The 15668-nt window shown below is 46.2% G+C and overlaps 1 protein-coding gene across 10 annotated transcripts in view; it reads left to right on the forward strand.

Annotated features, from left to right (window-relative positions):
- Positions 1-526: 526 nt before the first annotated feature.
- GPATCH2L (G-patch domain containing 2 like) overlaps positions 527-15668 on the forward strand; it is a 51810-nt gene continuing 36668 nt past the window's right edge. For 2 of the 10 annotated variants that reach the window (XM_019499240.2, XM_019499246.2), the window contains exons 1-6: positions 1581-1688; positions 2311-2978; positions 9020-9084; positions 11659-11835; positions 13405-13484; positions 15437-15504. In XM_019499240.2, coding sequence (XP_019354785.1) covers positions 1614-1688; positions 2311-2978; positions 9020-9084; positions 11659-11835; positions 13405-13484; positions 15437-15504 — 1133 coding nt within the window. In that variant the 5' untranslated portion in view covers positions 1581-1613. Of the gene's footprint in view, positions 610-1268; positions 1343-1575; positions 1689-1768; positions 2195-2307; positions 2979-9019; positions 9085-11658; positions 11836-13404; positions 13485-15436; positions 15505-15668 lie in introns of those variants that run through there. The other 8 variants (XM_019499242.2, XM_014611347.3, XM_059723102.1 and 5 more) reach the window with 8 other exon arrangements.

Consider the following 15668-nt stretch of genomic DNA (forward strand, 5'->3'; position numbering starts at 1 on the left):
GTTGTAATCAGGTAGAGAATAGAAACCAAAAGTAGTGACCTACTTAAATCATGACTTTCTTGGAAACGGCAAAAAATGGCACTGGCACGATTTTCCATGGAATTAACCCCCCAAAATACTTACCAGAATACAAAGATTTAAATTTAATATTTCAATGTATAATACCATAACTTGTATATTTCCACAGAATTTATTATGTGTTTTTTGCCTCTTGGCCAATCAGCAGCAAGGGACAGGGTTGAAATGGCTGCAATATTGGCCCTCCACTGCAAGCAGGCCACAAAAAACCCTTTGTCTTGCAACAATTTAAGTAGGTTCCTACAAATAAGGCAGGAGCCTGCAGTGGCCAGGCACAGCATCTGGCCCGACACGGGGAGCGAGGAGGGTAAGACGGTATCAGGCAACCCCTGGCACTGCAGAGGGCAGGTTCTGGGCACGTGACCTGTAGCCAGGGGTGGATCCAGGGGGTACGCATGTGCATGTGCACCTCCCCCTTGATTCCTGCTCCAGCCAAAGCTTAAAGCCAGCTGCCTGGCCGTGCTGAGGGAGTCACGTGACTTCCTGGCTGTCATCTGCCCGATCCCCTCTAAACTCTTCATTCTAGGGCTGGTAAGGATCCTCTGTCCTTTTAAGTGGCTTAGATCAGCCATTCCCAAATTGTGGGTTGTAACATCAGCAGATGGGGTGGCGGGTGGGGGCTGTGGGTTGGGAGTGAGGAGCCGTGCTGTGGAGATGGGGCCACGAATAGGGGTCATGCTGAGGAAAGGTTTGGGAAGTGCCGGCCTAGATGTGCCGGCTGCCGAACTACCCGCCGTGCTGCGCTCCCGGCCCTGCTCCTTCAACAGAGCTCCGGTCTCACAGCCCTGGGGCCGTCCTGAACTCTTCCAGTGAGGCTCTGTTGTCTCGCTTCAGTCCGAAGCGGAATAACGCAGCCCGAGCCCTGGCGTCTCAGCCCGGCTTCCTTTCTAACGGGGGAAAAGCAGGTGCAGTCGTGGGCTGGGTGATGCTGCGCCCCAAGATCCCCGAAGCCCGGTGCAGCCGTGAGTGGGGCGGACCCAGGCAAGTGCCCGCGTGCGGGGCTGCCTGTGGCTGCAGCCGGTTCCGGAGTAGCTCGCGTAGCCATTGCTGCTCCCCGAGGCGGCCGCCCAGTGTGGGAGGGGCGCTGGGAAGGTACCCAGCCCTGCCCCGCCCCGCCCCGCCCCTCCCCCTCCCACCAGTGCGGGGCGGAAGTGGGGGCCGCCCAGAGGAGGGAGGGGTGGAGCGTCGTGCGGGGCGGAAGTGAGCGAGGACCGGAAGTGCCGCGGGGAGCGGACTCCCGAGGAGCTGCTGCAGGCGTTGGCGGGTAGGTGGGAGCGGGCTAGGCCCGGGCCGGGTGGGGGGAAGCAGCTCTCAGCCCCGCACCCGGGCTTGGCCCGCCTACCCCGCTGGGAGGGCTCCGCGCTCCCTATGGACAGTGGGCGGCGCCGCCCTTGCCCCTTGCAGTGCGGCCCGGGGAGCGCCAGCGGGGCTCGGGCTGCGCGCGCCCGGGGCCTGGCAGGCGGAGCAGGGGTGGCCGGGGGGGCAGGTGCGGGGCAGAGTCGCTGCCACGCGTGGGGCGCAGCCGCAGCGGGGTGATGGCGCGCCGGCTGCAGGTGGGAGATAAAAAAGCCCGTCCTGGCCGGCAGAAGCTGATCGGGGAGCACAGCAAGGTGCGTGTTGCTGTAGGACATGGTGCTAAGACAACCCCCCCCCCCCCCCCCCCCCACACACACGTTGTTATCGAAGTAAAAACAGGCTCTCGGTGGCCATTATGGTTTGGGGCTCAGCTTTGTGCACTGCTTACCAGGCCATTCCTCAAGCAAACCCTCGGCACTGTGGTGCAGTCACCTGGGCACTGGCATTTGGGCTTGGATGTCTCCTGTCCAGGCTCTGAGGCACCCAGACTGAGTGGTTTTCTACTTGTAAGGTCTAACAAAACACCCCAGAGAGCAATCTGGCTGCAGGCCGTGTCCCTGTTGGACCGAAGCTAGGCATAGTGCTTCAAGGCAGAAGATACTGTCTTGTGTCTCTGTCAGGCATAAGGCCTTGACTTCCCCCCTACACAACTTCCCCTTCCTCACCCAAGCAGCAAAGAGTTTCCTCTGCTGTAGGGGTTGAAGTGAGCAGTCACGCAGGCAGCAGCACCTGTTTAACCCCTCAGGCTGCATTAACCAAGGTAAGTCTATCTGGCCGGTTGCTGCTGTGGTGAAGATTCTGGCCTACGTGGATGTAAAACATGGTGTTGGAAGTGTTGATAGCTGGGGCTGATTGTTTGCGCTCCTGTCTTAGCAGACATTGCCCATGGATGAGCTGGTACATGACTTGGCCTCGGCCTTGGAGCAGACTTCGGAACAAAACAAGCTGGACGAGCTGTGGGAAGAGATGGCTCTGAGCCCACGGCAGCAGCGGCGTCAGCTTAGGAAGAGGAGGGGTCGTAAACGGCGCTCGGACTTCACGCATCAGGCGGAGCATGCCTGCTGTTACAGTGAGGCCTCAGAGTCAAGCCTGGATGAAGCCATGAAGGATTGTCGTGAGGTCCTGACTGCCAACTTCAGTGACTCGGATGATATGGCAGTGGCCAAACGTCACCCTGCTCTGAGTGCCACCCTAAGAAGCAAGCAGCACTCTTGGCACGAGTCAGACTCCTTTACAGAGAATGCACCTTGCCGACCCCTGAGACGTCGCCGGAAGGTCAAGCGCATGACCTCAGAGGTGGCTACTAGCCTCCAGCAGAAACTCAGGGTATCGGAGTGGAGTTATGAGCGGGGCTGCAGGTTCAAGTCAGCTAAGAAGCAGCGCCTGTCGCGTTGGAAAGAGAATGCCCCCTGGACATCATCCAGCCACAGCCTTTGCGAGTCAGCGGAGAACAGACCCTTCCTCAACAAAGGAGGAAGAAAGGAGAGGATGGAATGTGAGGCGGATGAACAGAAACAAGGCTCCGATGAAAACATGTCTGAATGGTGAGATTCCCTAGGTCATTCCTTCCCTGTGCTGCAGATATTTTGAGGTAGTTTCTTCTCAAACATAATTCAATGAAGTTTTACCTTAAGGAAATTAAAAAAACACAAAAACCCTTTGCAGAAGTCAGATTTTTCCCCCAGTTCTCGCAGTTATCCCTGTGGTGAAAAACTGCCTCCCAAAAACCTGACAAACTGATATGTCCATAGCTGTAGATAATGAATCTTCTGCCTATGTCCACTGAGTAACAACTCAGCAGACTGGTGGCCCTACCTTTATTATGTAAATCCATGTTTATAAACCAGTATGTGACCAAAGAGCTGGACTTCAGTTTCGGATTTCCAGGGGCTTATTAGAAATTTTGGAGGAAAGCAGGGTAGATTTTCTATAGTGACCAGGTAACTCTGCCTGCAGGTACTTGATGTGCCATGATCAGAACAGTGTTTTGTTTGCAATTCTGAATCTTCTGCCCCCCCGCCCCCTTGGTTTTCATGAGAGGTAGAAATATTTGCATGCTTTGCTAATCCAGCTTCCCCAAAGATAAGTTGTTCTAAGTGGTTGAGAAGCTGGAGCATTTCTCATTGTTTGTAGAAAAGTAGGGGTGGGGAGAAGAAACTGAGAGAGAACTATTATGTTTATCAGATATACACTTTTATTACTTTGCTGTTGGGATTTTTTTAGAAATTGTGAGATTATTAAAGGCAGTTGCATGGCACCTATATGTTAAAATTCTGCTTATGATAATATGTTGAAGCAAAACATACCTCTGCTATATAGGGAGCTTGTTCGGAAACCAAGACTCTAATAGGCTAAATAGGAAGATGTTGAGAATGAAGTAGAAACTAAACAAAACTGAATTGGCACTAATGGGGAGAGGTCTGGAGAAGAGTGTGGTCTTCTGTAGCTTGAGTGAATTTTCAGCAGAACCTCAGGCTGGAGGTGTATGTCTGTAGTTGGAAACATGCTGGTCTCCGCTCCCTTGGACTGCTTAGCTTAAGTGCTCTGGAAGATTGTGGCTTGTCAGGCAGTGAGCCAGATGTTTGTGAGTATGATCATGTTCAAATATATCCCTGGCCTCTGTCAGTAGGACATCTGCTATTTTTTGCACTTATTTAGCTTTTGGTGGCCTCTGGTTTGTTCCATTTATTGAATATTAACTGCAGGTTATAGCAGTAGCAAAGCCATACATCAAGATGATGTTTTACTGACAGAATAAAGGATAGTTCTCTCTGGACAGTGCTGTTATTGGGTAGTCTGGGAGTGCAATGTGCTGAGTATCACCTGAAGATTGACCACTACTGACAGCAGGCAAATGGATGCTCTCATTTCATGAAGTAGTAATAAATGTTGCTTCTTGAGGTAGTTTCTTTACTAAACTGAATTCCACTGGGGCTAAACTGAACTTAAAACAACTAGCTTTTACCAAGCATCTCTTTTGGTGTAGCTACTGAGAGAACAAATGCATGGCTTTGTTTGGGTCTATCACCTGTTCAGTGTGCCACGTAATTCTTTTGTTCTGTCATAGTGGGTCCCTTGCTCTAAGGTTAATTATTATGCATGTTTCTCTGTAAAATGACATTTGCCATCTACTGTCAAATCCTTGGAACTCTTTTTGGGAAATAGAGGTCCAAGTGTTGGATCCTCTTAACCCCCATTTGCATGGTCTTGCCTGTAGCTCAGTGGATGGAGTAGAGTTAGAGCAGTAAATGTCAACCTTGTTAGACTCAGGGCACTCCTTGGAAAATGCCAGCTCTTAGCCTTCACTTGTTTTTTGACTACAGAAAAATAATAGAAATTCTTCTGCTGCACAGAACTCAGAAAGAACACAGCTCAGAACATTCTTGATGCTGTGGATTCCTATTTGCAATCTCTGAGTTCATCTTATGAATCAAGTGTAGGTGTTTACATACCTAAAGGTGCTGATATTGGGCAACACTCCACAGCACCCTTAAAAAGATCTTGCAGCACCTCAGGGTGTCGTGTCACCCTGGTTTAGAATCACTGAGTTAAAAGGAGAAATGATCCATCGATTTCCTCTCTGTAGATTGCTCTTCACAACAGTGAAGGATTGTTTTTTGGCCTCTACCATTCTATAACACCTTGCTTATAGAAGCACCAGGGTCTGTGGGCTCTGTTTATATAGCTTTTATTCTGCTGTAGCTGCTTCCTTTGGTACCACAAGGGAAATGCCTTGTGGCAAGGGTGTATACAGGGGAAGTGGTGAAAATAGAAACAAGGCCCTGGTCACAAACTGGCAATAGGAATTGTCTGACAAAGCGAGTGAGGCTAGGAATCAATGGTCTGGTGGATATTGTTAGACAGTTTGGGATTGAATTGGGTCCCTTGTATCTCATGCGTGTGGAGAATCAGGAGTACTGAAGAAACAACACCATTGTCCACTAAGTGAACAACATTTTGTATCATTCATTGTTGCTGTTCCACTGCACCTTGTTCCCTCTGGGTTAACTGGAGTTAGAATCTTTGTGGAGCAAGAAAGTTCAGTGCTTGGATCATTTTCTAGAAGACACGAGGGTCTAACTTCAAACAGTTCTTTCTATGGAGAGGCTCCCATTGACTTAGTAAGCTTAGTTCAGGACCTTAATGAGGAAGCAACTTTGATGGACTGCCTCCAGGGCCATGACCCATCCTTTTTTTTTGGAGAAAGATGTGAGGCAGTATCATTATTAAAATAGGTTGGGGGCAACTGAGAATTTTGGAACATCCCCTCCACACACACAGTCATGTACCCGTGCAGACACGAATCAGGAAGTATGGAATATCTTATAACAGCCAGGGGAAGATAAAAGACTGAAATTGAGAGGAGGAGAGAGAGAGATAGGGGAAAGGAGCAAATGACAGATCTAAAATAAGCATGGAATAGATTTGAGAACTGATAGCCAAAAGCTAGAGGAGCCCAAGAGTGAGAGAAGCAGTGGATTAATTTGTCCTTCATCTCAGGGTTCTGTGCTGGCACAAGAATGTGACAGTTAGTTGCTAAGACCTTTAGAAGTAACCAACCCCTCCTTGTTTTGGAATTATCTCCCCCGAGTGGGTTGCTGACAGACAGTAAATAGAGACTCTCATTCATCTGAACTACATGCCCTTCAAATGTGCTTTTGTTTAATGTGATTGTAATGGGCACAATGAACTTCAGTCCAAGGGCTACTGGAAAATACCTTTGAATAGCCTTCACTCAGTTCACAGAAGATGTACCACCTGCTCTACTTTGAGGTAAGCTGGTGTCTAGTAAGGTTTCTTTTATATCACTCTATTCCAAATTGGGCATTGAGCTAAGCTTACTAGCCAAGAAGGAGGTGCCTCCCAGCCTAACCTTGATGTATTAGGGGCTTGTAGAAGAACCAGTTACTTCTCTGTTTGTAGATTAGTTCCTTTCCTTTTTGTAAGGGCCTTGCTTTGGTGACTGCCAGGAGCCTGGCTAAGCTGATGTGTTAGAGGCCAATCTCTCAAGAACGAAAAAATTCCCCTCTCCTGGAAGGCAAGTGACAGAGATAGAGTGTTCAGCCTCCCCCTCCTTCTCCAGCCCAACCTGACCTTCTGCAGCCCCTCGGTGCCTCTTGTTTTCTTATTTTTATAGAAAATCAATATCCCTGCTGACACAAACAATAGCTCAGGAGCAGGAATAAATGGGGGAAAGCTGAGATCTCTGTCCATCACCTCTCACTTTAACTTCCCCGAACTATTTAATTATAAGCATGCTTTGCTCCAGGTGTTTGCGACAGTGAAATTGCTAAATGAGGACCATTTTAACCAAAGATTGGGTGATCAATAACACTCTATAGCAGTAGCTTGTTGGATCAATAGCATTCATTATTTCATGGTTAAGGTAAGTAGCCTCCTTTGCAAGTGGAGGTCATTAATCAGTGCTTACTGGACCTGAGGAGAGGCCTGTGTAGAGGATAGTGTGTTTTCCAGCCATGAAATATAAAGGGGATGCAAGCAAAGGTATCGTTCCACAAAACTTTTATGGTGATACTGCAAGCAGAGCACTGGCAATAGTGTATATCTATAAGGAATCAAAGGGTTGGTGTAATTAGAGACCCTGCCTCATTGTTGATTTGATTTAAGAACTTCATTTGATGATGCTTTTACTTTTTCTGGTACCTTCCTTGTGAGGATGCCATAGTCTAATCCTTGCACCCTATTCCCTGTAAGGATTGTTATCTACTTCTTGCAAATGAGAAAGCAGGCATGCTAAGGGATTGCCCATGATGTTACAGTGACTCAGTAGCAAAACTGAGAATGAAATAGAGGCCTTGTGATTCCTAGTACCATACCTTAACCACTGTCTTCCTCGTATAACAGGTAGGAGATGGCTGGCACATACTTCATAACAGGTTGGTTTAGAACCGGTGCTAACTTGCATGTTAGAATGTGGGTGTGATCTTCTTTTATCTGTATGTTTAAAAGAACTCTAATGCACCAGTGGAGGTTCAGACTTTGTAGGTATCCAGTGTAATGGTTTGTCTTCTATTGCTTTTATAAAACCTTGGCTATGCTTCACAAAGTGTGTGTGTGTTTTATTTTTGTTTTGTTTTTTATTGTGCACTTACAGCTCACTGGAGAGGAGGTGATGTTCACTTGTCCCTTTACATTGTGCCTTATCAAGTTCTTTGAGGAGATTGGGGTTCGTTATAACTACACACAGCTGTGCATTGCTCCTCAGGGTGCATGGAGATCCTGTCTAGCCACACATAAGGATACAGGTTTCCTTCGCTTTATGCTGTACGTGCATTCATGGAAAACGGCATATAACTCGAATTTGCGTAAAGGAAATCCACTTTACAATGTAACAAATAGGGATACGTTCCAAGACCTTGACTGTACTGATCCCCAGACCCATTTCTACCACTATTACAAGACAGTTTTGGTACTTGCCAACAGCAGACAGTGCACACAAGTAGAGGGCACTGTCATAATGGGGATGGCAACTATAGAAGCATGGATCCACACAGGAGACTATATTTTGGTGCATGTCACTCCCACAATGTACCACACAAAGCAGCTGAGTGTGGGCTTCCACCACACTGATCTCATAGGAGTGAATTTACTCGCATATAACAAATTTTTGGTTTAAAAAAAAAAAAGGGCCATAGCATAAGAGTGAATTTGCACATACAGAACCTTCATAAAGTGAGGGAAACCTGTACTTGGATTCTTTCAGATGCTTGGTTGGTTACTGCTGGCATTCGCTTCTCCCATAAGGCATTGATTGGTGTTAGGGTGGGATTAGTAACTGTGGGATTTGCTGAGAGAGAGCTGAAGAGTGCAGTTATTGCCAAATACATCCTAAAAATGTTTTGATGGCAGCATTAAAAGCTCAGATGCCTAGAATTGGCCAGAGCAAGTAATTTTCCTAGACAATATTCAAACAGTATTCATAGCCAATTAACAAATTTCTACAAATAACCTTCCTCTTCAGCTTTATAGTTCAAGAGTCAAATGCCCTCCTAGAGTGACTATGTTTGAAGCGTGGCATAGCCAGCAGTTACTTGTAGGAGTGGCAGGTTATATTGTGCTGGTTTATTTGGATGAGCATTTAAGGATTTACCAGCTTCTTATTCCTCCATAGCAAGTTAAAAGCATTGAGAATGGAAGAGAAAGCATTTATGTTCAAGGATGACCTCGTTGGAAGAAGGAATTAAAAAAAAAAAAAATAAGTTTCTGTACAGTTTTCATTGACTGTTGGGTGACTAAGCTTGCAGTGTTTGTTCAATGTTAGAGAAGAAATCTCTGTAGACTGTCGTCAGTAGGGGTGTTGGTGCTCTGATCAAATGCAATTTTGGGTAACTACATTTTGATAAGCTTTAAGGTGCCTACAGAACTGTTCTATAAGGTGGTGTTGTGAACTGTCAGACAGCTCTTACATTCTACACCAGAGGCAGCCCAGCCCCATGCCAGTGATGAAATGACTTTCATTTTATCTAATAGATAAAGTACCTTGGGATTCTTTGGGCTGAAAGGCATTGGTAAAAGAAAATTGTTGCATACTCATTGGGCTTAACTGTCTTTGTTTTTTTTCCAGTGAAACCAGCAGTGTATGCAGCAGCAGTGACACTGGCCTCTTCACCAATGATGAAGGCCGCCAAGGTAACTTGTTGTCTTGTGATTTTTATTTTATTTTATTTTTTTTCTGCTGTGCTACTCAGGAATTTTTTATTTCTTCCCCTTCTTGTAAACACTGATTCGGACAGTGGAGGATGAGCAGCTGGAGGGGATCAGATCAGGAGTATATGGGAGGGCTAATGGCTGGGAAAGGCTAGGGTTCAGAGGAAGAACTTGGGTCCCAAAGACATTCTCTGTGATTTCAGTACGAATGTGCATTGTGATATTTACCACATATATGAAGGCCAATACATGAAAATGGGTTGTTACTGATTCTAGTGTCCTTACAGGATGGTATGAAGTTCTGGTGACTTGGTATGAAGTGCTGGTGACTGAGGAGGGAGGGCGGTTTTTCAGAGGAGATGTTAAATCGCTTGTGGTCATTGGATATTGGTCCCCCTCAGTTTGTTGTGATTTAGTGCATATGGAAGACCTGAAAGAGTTTAAAAAACATTCTGCTTGTTTTGTTTTCTTTCCCTTGTAAGCATCAGACATGTCGAGCCTGTTATTTCTTGCTTCTGCTGTACTACTTGTTTGTGTCTAAGTCTCTGAGCTATTAGACTTCAGTTGAAGGGAAAAGGTGGTAGTTAGTTGTGGGGTTGAATATTTAATGTAATCATCTGGGACAAAGAATGTTTACCAGTTACGGGAGTTAAATAATAGCCAACTAAAGAAACAGACTTAAACTGAAAATCCTTCCTCCTCTGATGCATAGGTTTCAATCTCATAAATCTTGCTGTCTTGTAAGGCTAATTTTTTAGTGATTACAGAATATGAAGAATGTGTTTTTAGAAATATTAGTCATCTTGTGATGTCAAATGTGACCTGGCACCTGGTGAAGATGAGGACAGTTGTCTTAAATTACTTGTTTAAGCACTATTGTCTCTGTTCATACTAGGCACTATGTCATGTTCGACTTGTTAGGAAAAATGTTAGCATACTTTCTAATATCTGTTTTCCCTTGTGTGTATACAAGGCCTTTGGAATTTAAGTTCTGCTTCACTCTAATGTTAAAATAAGCAGGGGACACGCTCCTTTTTAATCAATCAGAAAGAAGCAAAATAAGTTGTACATCCCATTTTTTTCTTTGCAGGTTACTTTAAAACTAGGTTTCAGGCCTGGTTCCAATGTAGTTAATTACATTTTTCTTCTTTATATTTTCCATGTATTTTCAAAAAGGATGTTCCTTTGTTTCTTTTTTTTGTTTTATAACTATTGCTATATTGCAAATTAAACAACTGGTTGCATTTCATTGGTAGAGAACTAACCTCTGTACAGCTTAAATGAAATCTATAAAATTTCTTGCATCTTTCAGGGTTAAAGGTATTGTAGGATGAATATATGATCCTGATCCTTAATGTCTCTCTTATGCGACTTTGAAGGCAATTACAGGAAATACCTGTTAGTCAGCCTGTGCTCTGTTGTCCAGAATTTTTTGACATTTTTATTCTGAGGTTTTATTTGTCAGTGATTGTTTAAGAGGACAGTCCTGATTTATTTGATTTAAGTTAGCATAAGTTGGCTAGAAATCTCTGAATCCATTTCCATGACACATCTGCCTGCCTATTAGAGGATTTGAATGAAATATTCTGGTTCCAGATACCAACTTGGTGTTGATGTGTGTTTTCTGAGGTTGATGCCATGGGCTGACTAATTGCTTTTTTTGTGTAAGGATTGGTTTTCAGAGGAAACTCATAGCTTTCTAAATGTTTCCGGATATCCATTAACAATTCTGTCCAGAGTTGCCTTTTTTTTTTTTTTTCTGAGCCTGCTCACTGATACTGTCCTCAGGAGATTTCTGGCTAGGCAGTTTTAACAGGAATGCTGTCAGGTACAGTTCGGTTACCAGGACACAACTGTATTAATTACTCTGGCTCTTCTTTACAGAGACTTTTGTGATGGTTTAAGTAGTTACAGCCCTAGGCGTGTGAATGGCTTGCAGTTCTGCCAGATCCAGAGGAATTTTCCTAGAGCTAAATGTACAGCACAGTTAACACTTGCTGATCTTTTCTGTTCTGTAAGTGGCTTGCTTTTCCTTGAAACTACTGTCCTTTGTGAGTGGCGCTTATTCCTTCTGGCATGAAGTTTGGCAGCATGTACCTCTCTCCCCTCTCTCTTACGCTAGGTGCCTGAGCTTTCCCTCCCATTTTTGCAATCTCTTCTGTGCCAACTTGGCATGTGTGTGCCAAGCCCTGGCTTCTACCTCCCCTGCAGCAGTTATGTTGAAGAAACCTGTACTTGTAAATCGGATGTCACAAAGTACTAAAATAATGTCCATGAACAAACTTTAACACAGTAAAGCTATCTCTGTCTCTTAGGCAGGTCAGTAACTAAGGCTACATTCTTCTAGGAAATGTTGCTTACACCCCTGTAGACTGAGTATGAATGAATTCCCGGAATTATTGTATTGTCATGGAAATGTAACAGAAACAGAGTTATAGGATGTGGAAGTTCAGTAAGCCTTCAAGTGATCTTTCGTCTCCCCAAAAGCCAGCACATTAATTTTTTTTTTAAATAGAAACTGGCATTCTGGCAGGTAACCTTGTGTTGCTGCTTTAGGAGATGATGAGCAGAGCGATTGGTTCTACGAGGGAGAATGTGTTCCAGGATTCACCGTCCCCAACCTCCTGCCCAAGTGGGGAGCTGATCACCGATCCGAGGTGGAGCGAATGGACTCTGGCCTGGACAAACTCTCAGACTCCACATTCCTTTTGCCCTCACGGCCAGCTCAGAGGGGTGAGCTCTGTAGGGAACAGGAGGGGTCAGAACTCAGGGGACCTGTCAGTAACTGTGTGAAGAGCAGCTTTTGTCAGTAAGTGCTGCCACTTTAACTGGCACTAAAGTGGCTTTAATTTTTAAAAGGTGTTACTTTCAGATATTGTTATGTCTGTCTTCAGAATGGAGCAAGTGGGTACTCAACAGAAACCTACACTATAAATGGAGTATTGGTATCATATTTCTTAGAGGTGCACTGATAGAGACTTTTGGGGCTGATGCCGATAGTCCATTTTTAAGGAGGCATACTGGCCAACACTGATCCAGTTTCTGATACCAGCCCAGCAGCTTGGAGAGCTGCATGCAGCTGGTAAGTTTGGTGTGTTGGAAGGGGAGGGAGGAGGGAAGGGAAGGGAGGGGGGCAGATCAAGGCCCCCACAGTGAGGTTGGAGTGGGGCTGGGGCAAGCACGGCCAGGGTGGGGCAGGCACGGGACGGCACCACGGCTCGTACGGGGGAGTGGGGTGGCTCCCACTGCTGCGTGTCACTCTTTCGGGAGCCACTGGTTCGGAGCTTGCCTGCTCGTCTGATGGCTCCTGTTGCTTGCCTGGGAGGGCATGACAGGGTGTGCCTCCGGATCTGTGCAAGGCACAGCAGACTGGGGCCAGGGCTGTGTGGGGTTCTTCCCGGCCTGCCCTGCCCTGCCCCGCCCCATCCTGCCCCATGCAGATCTGGGGGGCACACATTCCCCACCTACCCATGCCCTCCTGGACAAGCGGTGGGAGCAGGAGCAGGAGCCGCTGGATGAGAAAGTGAGCGCTGGACCAGCAGGGCACAGCAGCAGGAACCTTCTCCCCTGTGCGCTGCCCCGCCCATCCCCGGACAACCCGCAGCTCTGTGTCACACCCCTTCACCCTGGGCTGGGCGGCGCGTGCTCCAGCCCCTGCTCCACTCTTCCTTACCATGGGGGGCCTTGATCTGCCCCCCCATGCCCTTTCCCTCCCTACTCCCCTTCCACCACACCAGACTTACCAGCTGCATGGAGCTTTCCAAGCTACCGGGCTTTGCTCCTTGCTGCCTATGTGCTGCGGCTGCACGCACGCACAGGCATTTATCGACCACATCAGGCCAATCTCCAGTACAATCAATTTTCCTTATATTGGTGCTGATCTGATATCTGACCGATGTTTCAGTGTACCTCTAATATTTATAGTACATTTGTTAAACAAACAATCCTTGTTCAATGATGGTGGTATTGGTGCAGAGGACACTAAGTGCCATGTTATTCATCATTTCACGTGTCCAAATTCTTGGGGCTGTCTTTTACACCATACAAATTTTACATCTGCATTTTAAATCAGTACTGTTATCCCCTTTTTGCAGATTGTGAAAAAGTGAAACAACAAGGTTCCTACTTGTCCAAGGCCACACCAGGCAAAGTTGCATAGGAAAATCCAGGTGTCCTAGCTCCCAGTCTTATAGTCTGGCCATGGGCTAAATAATCTTTCTCTGCTCTTTTGTCAAGAACAATTTTTTGTCTTCTGTGCTTAGACTCTTCCTTCTTTCTTGATTTTTTTTTTTTTTTTTCCAGGCTTTCATGCCCGTCTGAACCGCCTTCCAGGAGCTGCTGCCCGTTGTCTCAGGAAGGGTCGGAGGAGGCTCGCTGGCAAGGTATTGTTTCTTGTGAAGGGGTAAATGTGTGTGTCCTGGGCTGATTGATGCCAAGGTGCTGCTCCAAAGCAGCAGGTGGATTGTTCTCTGCAGAAAGTGTCCCCTGTACCTTGTTTGTATTTCACATGCCACTTTACTTTGAAAGACAATTATTTTATTGGCTGTCCTTAGTAAGACTGGGGACCAGTGTGTTTTAAAGAAGGATTTGAATCAAAGGCAGGCAATGAAAAAGCATCATGAAAGAAGGTGTGAAGATGAATGGGAAGGGTGTAGGGGCACAACTACAAACTGCAGAAAAGGTATGGGCACAATGTGGGGGAAAATAACAGCACTACTATAGCTTAGTAAGGGTTATGTATGTTCAGAGGCAGGCAATACAGAGGCTGGGAGACTAACTTTCAAATGAGGGGAGCCCAGAGTTTTCAGCAGAGAAAGAGTGTCATCTGTGTGGCAGCAGAGGAGGATGCTCTTAGTGACAGCACTTCGGATGAATGAAAGGATAGCAGATTAGAAAGAAGACTGCAGTAATGAAGGTGAGAGTGACAAAAGCCTTGCCCCAGGGTTACAGCCATTGGAGTGGAAAGGAAGGAGCACATGTTAAGATCTGTTATCAAAAGAACAATCTGGATTTGGTGCTAGCTTGCATGTAGCCCGCCAACAATATAGGAAAGGCTGGGGAAAGCCAGGTTAGGGTCAGGATACTGTGCAGGATGCTTGAGTTATTGACTCTGGAGAAAGGTTTTTGGGGACGAAGGCGTTTTTGCTGACTTGGGTTATAATTTTTGTTGGGACTGGCTTTGTGTTTTTAGAGCTCCTGGTTTACATTCACCAGTAAAGCTCCAGTTTCTCCAGACAGCCACCCTCTGAAGCTGGGAGGAGAGGGCAAAATACCCTACCCCTGTGGAGGAAACCCCTCTTTTTTTCCATCCCATTTAAGGGTACTCTTAAGGGTACTCTTTCCACTCAGTTGGCCAGACCTGGAGAAGTTTGTTGAGGAATTCAGTAATCTCTCCCTTTTCTGACTAGGCAGACTAGATAGCACTTGTCCTCCCTTTCTTCTTTTTACTCACCTTGCTTAATACAAGCCAGCACTTAAAACAAGAGTCTTCAGCTAGCAGGAAATCCACTTGGGGCAGGGCTCCTCAGGCCACCTACAAGTGCCAGGGCTTCTTGAAGACACCTTTTAATGATCCCCAGTGAGAAGGATAATATTTACTTGTTTAATTCATTTGCATCACCTTAAAGGGATCTTTGTCATTTGCAGCGGAGGTCACTGCTCCCCCTCCCCCTTCCCTCTCTAAATTGTAATCATAAATAATGAGTTTCATTCAGAGCTCCCCGCCAGCGAGCTGCTAATTACCCAAAGTACGGCTTGTAATTTACACAGTAATAAACCGTAAATTTAAACATTACGGCACTTTAAGTTAATAATTTTCCTGCTGTAACAAATAGCCCATCTTTCACCCCTGCTGCTGCCACTGCCTCCCCCAAACCTATGTGTGATGTTGCCCATGCAGCCTGGCAAGAGCTGTGCATAACCTGACCTGTGAAGCTCTCTCCCCTTACGTCCAAAGCCAAACACTAGAGTGTTTTTACTGTGCATAGATGAACATGCTGGTGTTTTCAGCTAGATATACGTGGGAAATGAGTATGTACCAAATGATGGCTCATAAGGAGAGCAATTTCTTCATTGTGGAATATGCTTTTGCCTGAACATGTGCGGATCCCTCTACTGAGCATGCTGCTTTTTGGTAGCTGGGATACAGGAGCCCTGTATCCCAAGCAAGGGGGGTTGGTGCATTGTTGATGGCCAGAATCTGAAGATTTATTGTGGAAAAGTGGAAACTATGAATATGTTTGTGGGCTTTATTTTGTTTCCTGGGTCTTACCTGGTTCTTGGAGGAGGGGAGGAATGTCTCAGATGAAGTGTTTCCACCTCTCTTGTGTTTCAGGAGACCAGCATGAGTGCTCTGGGTACTGAGAGGATAGGTCATATCGTTAATGACCCACGCCAAAAAGAGTAAGGAGTTGTGTGTTACCATATATATGGTATTGAGGATTTTGGGTGGATAAAGGGGCAGAAGAGATCTGTGGGCTCTCCTGAGGCTATTTTTCTGGGTACTTGGTGGGAGCAGGGGAAGTGAAGCCCTATCAGCATATTGTGTCAAACAGGAGGCAGTTTGG

This window comes from Alligator mississippiensis, chromosome 2 (genome assembly GCF_030867095.1).
Source record: "Alligator mississippiensis isolate rAllMis1 chromosome 2, rAllMis1, whole genome shotgun sequence".
NCBI classification, from domain to species: domain Eukaryota; kingdom Metazoa; phylum Chordata; order Crocodylia; family Alligatoridae; genus Alligator; species Alligator mississippiensis.